Source organism: Diadema antillarum, unplaced genomic scaffold (genome assembly GCF_040938485.1).
Source record: "Diadema antillarum isolate AM-2024a unplaced genomic scaffold, OU_Dant_1.0 seq00001020_RagTag, whole genome shotgun sequence".
Lineage (NCBI taxonomy): Eukaryota > Metazoa > Echinodermata > Echinoidea > Diadematoida > Diadematidae > Diadema > Diadema antillarum.
Genome location: NW_027271855.1, coordinates 231,943 through 243,959, shown reverse-complemented (window position 1 = coordinate 243,959; position 12,017 = coordinate 231,943). Strand labels below are relative to the sequence as shown.

The window sequence follows — 12,017 nt, the reverse complement described above, 5'->3', positions numbered from 1 at the left end:
AAGTTGACTAAGTTACATTCTTATAACAGATGTAGAAGGATCAAATATAGGTAGATGTGTGCCACACGTCTTTTTTTTTCCATTTCTTCTCCCTCACTGCTATCCTAACATCGCTATTTAAGTTTATCATGATAAGGCACGGTCAGAGTGGCAAAAGATCGCAAAGTATAAGATTGCGAAGTCTTCACGATCTTTTGTTGTTCAGTCACACTGGCAAGAGATCGAGAAGTTTGGCGAGGACAGCATTATAAAATGAAATATCCCTAGCTGAATTGGGAAGTTTCGCGGAAAGTTTGCAGTCACACGTACTTGAAAAACTTCAAGATTGCGATCTTAAACATTTCCATAATTTACCAATTTGGCCGCGCCTTTTGAGATCTTGGAGATCGCGATCTTAAACTTCTTAATCTTTTGCCAGTGTGTGATCGCAGCTATTCTTCAAGTTTAACTTTCAAATGGATCCTTCTCCAGTCTTATATATATATATATATGTATATATATATATATATATATATATATATATATATATATAATCTAACGGGACTTACAACATAATTCTGTTTATTCATTGAAGCATCAGTAATGTTTGTTGTGACATTAAAGGTATTTTTCGACCTGCAACAAAAAAAAAACGCTTCAAGAGAAAATAGAATGAAACCACCTATCCCATTTCAAACTATGGACGAATGTTTGCTATATATAATCATATATAATCATGTATATATCATTACTATCATTATTATCATTATTATCATAATCATTATCATTATCATTATCATTATCATTATTATCATTATTATTATATACGAGACAATAATGATGACAAAAGATGTCGCATGAAGCCGGCTGGTGGGAAGCTTTCGACCTTGGTCTTCTTCAGCTTTATTATTATCATTATCATATATTATTATTATTATGATTATTATTATTATTATCATTATTATTATTATTACTATTATATATATATATATATATATATATATATATATATATATATATTTGTATATATACGATTACCAAGCTCTGGTAACAGGTTAACTGGGAAATAGAATTTCCGTGCTAATGCTACAGATTTGCATATTGGAACAATACAATAATGGATGTTGCATATGAACAAAATGGCATTGATCGATGACATCCCCCCCACCCATAAAAAGTTGAGTCATGATCCGCGTAGAGAGAGTTTTCATCAATTCGTTTTGCGATTATCGATGTACTAAAGATATTTTTCATGGAATTAACAATTTTATGGCAATTATGCAGCTATTTTTTATGTATTATGTTAAAATTCATTCGCTTAAAAAAGATCCGCTTTTTTTTTTTGCCTTAGCGCAATCGATTTTGGTCAAGAATTGGGTTCCTAACTTGAATTCTTTAAAAAAAAATCCAAAAGGACCTTTTAAGAGAATTTGAAAAAAAAAATTAAATGCTTTTTCCAGCGTATATAGGCTATTGAATGAATTCATGAAGCCTACATATAGTTTGCATACCAATTACAATATTTGCATTTATTTTGATACCACTGAGAAGGGATTCTGATTTCATCTAACCCTCAAAACCTTAAAGTCTATATATCTAGTGTTTTAACTTCCCTCTCAAGAAAAAAAATCAAAAAAAAAAATCTTCCAGTGTGAATATATATTTATCTGCATATTTCAGTACTAATTTGTATAATTATGAAAGAAATATACTATTTCCCACCTGAGAAACGTTTATCCCTAAAGTTGCTAATTCCATTCTATGTACATGGATTTCAAATCACTTTTTTCCAGCTCGTTTACAAAAATGAAAAATAAAGAATCCAGAAAATGCGTGTCTGAAACTCACAATTTCTGTGGCTTGGCAGCCATTTTGTTCATGCAAATTAGATGATCAAGATTTGTGAATTTCGCTTGGGAACCCGAGTTTTCCTAACCCTCAAAACCTTAAAGTCTACATATTTAGTGTTTATCTTGCCTCTCAAGAAAAACATTGTAACAATAACTCTTCCAGTGTTAATGTATATTAATCTGCATAATTTGCACTTCTTTCCCAGTTCGTTTGCAAAGAATTTCTAGAAAATCCGTGTCCGAAACTGACAATTTCTGTGGCTGGACAGCCATTTTGTTTATGCAAATTAGATGGTTAAGATCGGCGAATTTCGCTTGGGAACCGGAGTTTTCCTAACCCTAAAAACCGTAAAGTCTACATATTTAGTAATTAATTTGCCTCTCAAGAAATAAAAAGTCAAAATTACTCTTCCAGTGTTAATGTATAGATTTATATATTTATCTGCATATTTCAGTCCTAATTTGCATAATTATGAATGAAATATACTGTTTACCACCTGAGAAACGTTTAAATCCCTTAAATTGGTAATTCTATTCTCTGTAAAAACATTTCAAACCACTTTTTTTTCCCAGCTCATTTGCAAAGAATTACTAGAAAATGCGTATCTGAAACTGATAATTTCTGTGGCTTGGCAGCCATTTTGTTTATGCAAATTAGATGGTCAAGATCGGTGAATTTCGCTTGGGAACCGGATTTTTCGGATTCAGCATACTCAAATTAGGTAAAAGAGACCAGTTCCCAACTTTTACTAAAAAATGCCTCTAACACCATTTTAGAAAGCTCTTTTTCAGAAATCCCACTAGACTAAATTATACAAAATAGACCGGTTCCCAACTTTTACTAAAAAATGCCTCTAACATTCAAATTTTCCCGAAATCCCACTAGACTTAGGGAAAAGTTGTAATTGATAAATTATCAACAACAAAAAGACTTTTGTGCGCAAACTTTGTGGGAGACTATGGAAGACATCACCCCCAGCTAGTTGGCATATGTGGATACGAACTCTATCATTACTCGGTGAAAAAAAAAATGAAACTTTAAAATGCAAGGGCCGACTTTGAAGACAATTCTCGCAGTTTGTTCGTCTGATTTCACTTTCCTTAATAAGTCAACGTGAAATGGTGTTCGTGGTACGCAAGCGCGAATATAGTCGAAGAGGAATCCTCGTGAGTATGACAATCAAATCTATATGGACAGTGTGTTATTGTCCATATAAAAAAAAAAACCCTCAGCAGTCCATCATATTTGATTGGTGTGTTACCTTATTTGTTTTTCGGAGAAAATATTGATATTATTGAGCATCCCTTCAGTTCACTTCCTTTTTTCGGCCTTGGTCTTCGGTCTTCATAGAAAAACAGCACGCATCGTTTCAATATCCTCACCTTATCCCAAATACTTATTTGCTAATTGAAGCCAAGTTATCGACGTGATTCACGTGTGTGCAAAATGGGCTTCAAAGCTACAAAATGATGGTCGTAGTTGTTCGTTTTCTAGGAATATATTACTAACTTTGTATGCCGCTGGTTGTTTTTCTCAACATCTTGGGATGTTTCAGCTCTACTCCCCTGCTACTGCATCTACAGCGCATTGGAAGTAATTAACGTAATTGATATTTGACTGTGCTGGAACTAAAAAGACTCCACATGAAAAGGGTAGTTTCACTTCCGTGCGTGTTCTTGACTAATAACACAACACGCGACGAAATAATTCATGCCATAACAGGCGATCTTTTTGTCTGGCCGAGAGGTACAACCAGCATTTCATGGCCAACCAGCATTTCAGGGCCAACAGAATTCTCTTGTTGGCTAATCTCATTATAGTACCTTTCACCACTGCCAACACATTGGCGTCTGTTAATTTAGTTACAAGGATTAAAGCTTTCACCTTCCTCCGATGGGCTTGCAACGCTTGCTCATATTCAACATCTGTTTCAGTGTCGTTTGACATAATGTGACCCCCCCCCCAAAAAAAAAAAAAAATCATTAACTACTTCCAGTTCTTCTTCGTGTCTAACCATACTAGACGACATGCCACTACAGCATGTACAAACGAGCAAGTCAGAATAATGTAGAAAAAAAAACATTTATATATGTATGATATATACATGCACATAAATGTATACATATATAATATACGTATATACATATATGTATATAAATATACATAATACATATATGTATATATATATACATATATATGTATATATGTATATATGGAGGCGGGGATGGAGGGAGACATATGGAACAATGTTCAATCTAACGTTGAATGATCACCTTGAATTTCCGTTGATATCATTCTAGCTTGCATGTTCGACCTTATGAGCGAGAGAGTGATTTACCGCAGGGAATCTTATACCTGTCACAATGTTTTAATTCAATCGTTCTTGTGCCCCCCCCCCCCCCCAAAAAAAAAAAAAAATGCAGAAACACACACACAAAATAACCAACCAACCAAACAAACAAAATAAAATAATTCTTTTCACCCGTGGATAGCTTGTGTGACGACGCTCCGAGGAGTGCTCTCGTACTCTCGTCATCGTTGTCCTTCTGATGAAAATACTTAATTGCCAATAGAGCATTGGAACCATCGCACGAAAAGTACAGTCACATCAAAATTGTATTCATTGTAAAAAGGATTCGCCGATGTAGTTTGCTTTCTTGATGTAAGGGCCCTGTCACACCTTTCCGGGCAAGCTACGCGGGCTTGTTGCGTGTGGGGATTTTCCATTACGCAGGACAATTTTTGCTGGCGGACTGGGATTTGGGCGAGTTTTGCATACGTCTTACCTGCTGGACCCGTGTTACTTAGGTTCTACTTACGTGCATTCCGTGTGACCTGCGTGTCAGCCGCATGGGTGGCGAGTGAGGGCTGACAACTCGATGAAGAAATCCCTCTGAAGGAATTTGATATGGCAGAAGTCCCACAGAATGTCATCATCTTGGCCGCAGCCGCAGCACGCAGAAAATCCTCCAGCGTGCTGGAAAATCCCTACCCGCAACAGGCCCGCATAGCTTACCCGGAAAATTGTGACAAGGCCTTCCCATGAAACTACGGGCTAATGGGAGAAAAGGCGCGAACATGGCCAGCATCATGATCGTAATGCTTAAACGTTTGAAAATTGCCATTTTAGTTATACACGTCTGTGGTGACATCGCCTTTTCCAGCTATTTTCTGATCAACATCAACAACTACAAACGGTTTTTTTAAAGGAGGGTTCCAACCTGGTATCATGTTGTTTTTTTAAGAAAAGAGAAAAAATCAGAGAAGTAGACCAGTGAAATTTTTTGGGAAAAAAAATCAGATACACACAAAAATCTATGAAGTGATTAAGTTTAGATACTAATACAAATTGGCAACTCTGTGTGACGCAGGTGTTGAGCAGCTCTCCTTTTGTTTTTTGTTTATGCGCAAAATTTCACTAATTTTCATTTTCTCATATATTTTGGTACAGAGAGGACATATTCGCTGGCTGAGGAGGGTATGCAAAAACCTGTTACTCTCAGCATAAACCAAAAACGAATCTTAAGAAAATTGTTGTTGTGAGAATATAGAAGATTTGTTACTTTGTTGGTATAAACGTACGGAATGGAGAACAGCTCAACACTTACATGTACGTCACACGAAGTTGCCAATTTGTCTTTCTCTAAAGTTTATCAGCTTCATAACTTTTTCAATGTGCCCTAAATTGTCACTGATCTTCTACTATCAGGATGAAATTCCCCTTTACATGCTATTTGGGTGGCAAAATTAGCTATTTCATTTCCGCGGCGATAAGGGTACTGCAGTATATGACCTTGCAGATCTTGCGTTATCTATGTTTTACAGCAGCTTAGCAGACAGTTTCAAATACAGCCACAGTTTTCCTGTCTCGGATAGCCTCACATAATCATCTACGTCCAATCCGTTTTGCTCCCTCTCCTATCATGTCCGATGTCTAGCGAACAGTATGACTGACTACAAACCAAAGCTCTCTATCGAAAGTACTATAAAGTGTTGGAATACAGTTGTGAAAACGGTCTCAGGTGTATTCTGTGGTGCTGAGGGCTGATATGTACACTCCATTCTTCATGAAATTGCTTTCTCATTGATTTTCTTCAAGAAATAAATCCTTACCTACAAGTCAATACTAAACACATTTACGATAACACATTGCAAAATATGTTCAAGTTCAACTTTATTTCGTTTTTCCACAGTAAAATAATTCTATAAATCTCACTTTCTTCAGCGACAGAAAAAATGCATGTAAATTTGTACGGAGAAACCAATAATTGAAACAAGTACAGTAGGGATACATTGCAATGTTTGCTGAGGTAACGAAAGTGAAATTATTGTCAATATGCACTGTGTTATTCGAATGTAAGTGAGAAGACTGGAATCATGGTTTGGAATTAAAAGGGAGAAAGAAATCATAGTGTCAATTTTAGATGTTGCCATTTTGATGTAAGCATGAATTGAAACTTTTGTCACCAAGATATATGCTAGCACGCATCAAATAACGATAATGGACACACTTAGTTTCCTGTGGACATGTGTGTCTCCTTTACACTCCTGCACGCTTATGATAGTTGTGGTATAATAGAGACCCTTTACACTCCAAGCTGTCCCCGCAACTGTTTGTTAAAAGTGTTTCATGCCAATTTCATTTTACTCTCACAGTCATGCGTTGAGCCGGATGTAAGCAACAAGAAAACATATCGGACATTTGCACGTACCACACCCACCGCAGAGAAAGTTGCCGAGTCAATATTGGCCCTCTTACGGCATTTTGAATGGAACGTAGTCAGCGTGGTAGCAGCTGAGGAACTTCCATACAGACGAGTTGCCGAAAGGTGGGTTTCTCCATGTGCTATTCGGCAAAGTTTGATCATTTTAATAGTAGTGTGTTTGTTTATTTTTGCTTTTATGACTGTTGATTTCCCAATCCTAAGCCTTAGATTGTGAGTTCATGCAGTTGAAATAAGTTGAAATAGTTGAAATAAGCCTGTTCGTAATTTAGCTCACATGCACAAAGGCTGTTCCTGGCAACCTGAATTCATAGGAACAACTAATGTATACAGTGGATTCCAAGTATTGAAGGTTTTTTTCTTTTTTTTTTCATCAGGAACAAGCTAATGGAAAGCTTGTTAATCGAACCGCAGGAGAGAAGCATTTATACATTTGACTACATTAGTAAATCAGTCGCGCAGGGTTTTTAGACACATTAAAAAATATCAAGACAGTACAGCTATTCCAAAACGGTATAGCCATACCAGGGAGGTGTTACAGATGGAGAAGGAACTACTACTGTCCTTGGAAGTTATGCTCGGCACTGAAGAGAAGTTATTCAATATACAGGTGGTACCCATATGCTTTAAGAGAGCATTCAGTAATCAGAACTAGCGTTTAGCTCTCTCAAAATGCACTGTTGAAACAAACAGAGAAAAGCACACTGGAACACTTTAGTTGAGGGACTTTTGTTTGCAAAATTAAATATGTCATTTTCAAAGGTAGAAGACTTAAATGCTGAAAATGTGCGCATCATTGAGAATATATATATATATATATATATATATATATATATATTATATATATAGGGAGAAACTGTAGTTTTCATTTCATTTCAGTTTGCGCATTAGAGGAGTACAGAAGTACAAGTTTATAATTTTTAATTCTCTACAAAATTTTTCTAAATAACTCATTTCATGAAAAATTGCGTTGAAATGCAACTTGTAATTCAATGAAATGTAAAACATTTTCTTGGTCTCCATATTCCGTCTTGGAGCGCTAGCCTCGCCGAGTATAACTTCAAAGCGAAGAGGAATGTTAAACACCCCGTTGTAATACTTTACAACTCCCAAACGTGTGTTTGCATGGATTATAAAGAGTAAATACTCCATCAATAGACCTCCCTGGCCATTCGATGGATTTATGTGTGTAAACGCTGACTAACGAAACGTCGTGTAAAGATGCAACGGGTCAACGGGCACTAGAAAAAAGGAGGGTCCATGGGTAAACACTCACGCATAGCATGCATTCAGCAAGCTGGAAGCACATGACGCTCTGGCAGTGCAAGCCACCCGGTGCAAGCACACTTCGCACTGTCAGGGGCGGATCTAGCTTTTTATAAAGGGGGGGGGGGGTTTGGGGCGGTATGTGAGGGAGCGTAGCGAGCGAGGGTGGGAGGGGGGGTTATGTTTTCATCGGCGTTATCGGCGTTATGAGGGGGAAGTTATGTTTTCATCGGCGTTTGTTTGTTTGTCTGTCTGTCTGTTTGCAAAATAACTCAAAGAATTGTGAATGGATTTGAATGAAACTTGCACGTAATGTGGATGATGACAGAAGGAACAGATGATTAAAAATTTGTGTAGTCATCTGAGAATTTTTATGGATTTTTGAAGGATTTTTTAATCTTTTGACAGATAAGGTCAATGAACTTGGAAGTTCAAGCTGCGCGTATATGAGGTTTGCATAGATATACGCACACCAAAGCGCGTGTTCTGTTCTGCCTATCTCTTTCTTTGTTTGTGTGTTTATTTTTTTCCCTCCGTTTTACTGGATTTCTATCGTTTTCTTAACATCTTCTTCACTGTATTCCGATGTCTCTGTTACTAGTTTCCTCAAAATTATTGATTATATTGAATGTATTACATAGGCACAGCATACAAATCTTGTATATATTGTAAACAATTATTATGTTATTCAGGTAAAACATAAATGTCATTACCAATACCACACATCACGGTGCGCTTATCGCACTCTTGCTCTAATGGCGCCTATACATGTATTGCGTTTTCTCTCTCTCTCTCTCTCTCGCGTTCTTTCTTCCCCCGTAAAGCTTTATTTCTACGTCATTTTGTTTCCTTTTCCGTTTTTTTTTACTGTATTTTGGTGTGTCTTATTTAACAGTGTATTGAATATTGGGTCGATTGCATTCGCATGTTAGACATATCATAGTTCGTAAATATTGTAAATAATTATTATAATGTTATTCATGTAAAACAAAAACAGATTGGATATCTCCAATGCCAGTCATGGTGACATGTTATTAATCCATTGTCATTGGCATTGTCATTACCATTGTCACTATCTCTCTCTCTCTCTCTCTATATATATATATATATATATATATATATACACTGTTGGTCATAAAGGTGGAATATTTTTTTCGAATTTTAAAGGCATATTTATTACATTATTTGTTTGTTTGGTAAGTTTGTCTGTTCATTTTCCATCTGAGAAGATGGCTGGATAGCCCATATTAAGCTATGCTGATAAGCTGGTTTTCCATGGGGTCCAGTTGGATGTGAGGTGGGACCACTTCACTGGGTTAAACACCCTGCTTTATGCGATGAATGAATGAAGCGGGATCTTTTACGTGCATGAGTTGTGACTCTCTCACACACGGGACCTCCATTTTATGTCCTATCCGAGGGACACAGTGGTTTGCCTCTTCTAGAGGGGACGGTATGATTACACACAACATTGCTCAGTCCAGACTCGGGTATCGAACCCGGGTCGCTTGGGTCGGAGACAGACGCGCTACCGACTGAGCTAACTCACCGCCCTGTGCTTGGAAAATAATATGTTTGATGTATGTCAATCACTTTATTTTATCATCATGCCCCTTACCCACTTTCACAGTGATTTTTAATGAGTATATATCTAAATTACTGGAAACTATGGGCATTTAACAACATTGATAATATTACATAACAAATTCTATTAACAAAATATTGGTTTTAAACCTCATTCAATTTTCCAGATGACTTTTTTTGTGTGATTCCATGGACAAGTTCACATCAAATCCGATTCATTGTTCTTAAGATTTCATTGACATCGGGTATGTCCACCCCTAGCACGAATCAGAGCGCGTAGACGTAGTGGCATACTGTCCACCAGGTTGTTGATGACGTCGACAGGTATGGCTTCCCACTCTTCCCTCAACGCAGCTACCAACTCCTGCAGATTTTGAGGAATGACCTATCTACCGTTATGCATGTTCTATTGGGTTCATATCTGGCGAACAGGCTGGCCATGGCAACTGTACAACCCCCTCTGTCTCTAGGCATTCTCTAACTGCACCTGCCCTGTGCGGTCTAGCGTTATCATCCTGTAGTCGGAATTTGAATCCGTACACACGTCTTGCATATGGAAGGCAGTGGAACTCCAATATCTCCCTGTAGACAGCGGCGTTTACGTTACCATCCGGCACCACAAGTGGCGTTTTCCTCCGTAATGGATTCCGGCCCAAACCATCACTGAGCCTCCTCCACCTGTCCTTGGGTTGTCTCGTGGACACAGTCATCCCGAAGGCTTTCCCAAGCTAACCGACGAACTCGCTGTCTCCCATCTCTACGGTCAATGATGAACCGGCTCTCGTCCGTGAAGGTAACATGTTGCCAATGTCTCTATTGAAGCGTCCTGTGCTGCCAGGCCCAAAGGAGACGAGCAGCGACCCTGTGGCGAACCGTCAGGCGTGGACATCTAACCAATCGTCGTGCTCGGTGGCCATGTTGTATCAATCTGCGAATGACTGTTGATCTTGAAACGTTGATTCCATAATGTCTCCTCCACAAGCGTTGAAGGCGACTCAAGGGTAATTTCCGGATTCTGCGGCAAAGATTTAACAGTTGGCGATCATCTCTTCTTCTTGTCAGTCTGGGACGTCCGGGTGATTTCCGTGGCCGCACATTTCCTCTCTCACGGTGATGTTTAAGGATTTTAGAGACTGCACTGCTTGTAGCCCTCCTGCCTCTTAAGTGCTACCACTCTCTCGTGCATTGCCGTTGGCATTGGACCAGGCATAGTCTAGGGGGGGGGGGGACTATGTACCGATTTGTAATACAAACAGTACAGGGCACTGGGGAAAAAATCAACTTTCTTTACACGTGCTAAATCAGCAAAAGGGGCAATATTCCAGTTGCAACAGGGCTTTATAGTCTGTACAAGGTAACTTTATTACGTAATAACACATTCCCCATGTTCAAATATCACATGAATAATGGGGTATCATTTCGTAATCGATACCAGTTTGTCTGCAGACAGCCTTTGAAATGCAAACAATACTGTCGACGTTTATTCAATACAAAATTATTCCACCTTTTTGACCAACAGTGCAGTAAATAATTCTATACTTCGTAAAGATTGCAAATAATCATTATAATGTTATTCATGTAAACAGATTGGATATCTCCAATACCAGTCATGGTGACATGTTATTAATCAATTGTCATTGGCACTGTCATTGCCATTGCCATTATCATTGTCATTATCATTATTATTATCATTATTATCATTATTATTCAGCCAAATGAAAATGACGATAACAGTAACATAACATACAATCACATGGAAATAACACAGTTGATGTATGACAAAATAATACACAGTTGACGTATAATACAAAGTATGAACTGGGAAGCAATACATGGGCTAGGGCTCACAAAAGTAATTATTTTACTGTTGCCCTTAGGCATGTGAGCCTTCATGTAATGCATTCCCGTACACATATGCAATAGAAACAAAAGAAAAAAAGAAAAAAGGAAAAGGGATAATTGCACAACAGTATAATATTGTGCTATACACATACATATATATATATATATATATATATATTTTAAAATTCAACATTAGAGAATAAGGAAGTCCAATCGCGCACAAATGCTTGAGTGAGCACGAACAATGGGTGCGTGACGTCATCGCATTAGCATAACAATAGGTTAACTTGCATAGGAGGTCAGGGCGCCCTCTTCGGTAACTAGGCAACGGGTATAAAAACAAATCGGGTGTTGATCGGTCGTCATAGCAACAAGCAAACACTTCACGATGGAAGGCGTGTCTCTGGTAACTGAGTAAAGAGTAAACAAACAAATTGCGTGTTGATCGGTCGTCATAGCAACAAGCAAACACACCTCTTGATGAAAAGAAGGATTAAAGGAGCTCTTTTGTGTGAAAGTTATTTCTGGAAGAGAGAACAATGCACGTGCTATCTCGATTGTTCGAATGTTTGCTTGACAACAAAACATAGATGACGTGGCTGCGTGGATTATGGTTAGCAACGGGAGAAGTGTTATAGTGGGTATAAAACCGCGCGCGGTTCAAATCCTCAGTCATACCTCTCACACTGCTCTTACAGCAACGCGTACCAAGCATATCAGCGACGTCTGCAGCTCTCTGTTCCTACTGTATAACGTAAAATGAATCCAAGT

General features: G+C 38.0%; 1 protein-coding gene across 1 annotated transcript in view; it reads left to right on the top strand.

The window, feature by feature from the left end:
- The window catches only part of LOC139742777 (speract receptor-like), a 482,274-nt gene that overhangs the window by 294,083 nt on the left and 176,174 nt on the right, over positions 1 to 12,017 (top strand). The window contains exon 3 of the mRNA XM_071653295.1: positions 6,487 to 6,659. Coding sequence (XP_071509396.1) covers positions 6,487 to 6,659 — 173 coding nt within the window. The remainder of the gene's footprint in view (positions 1 to 6,486; positions 6,660 to 12,017) is intronic.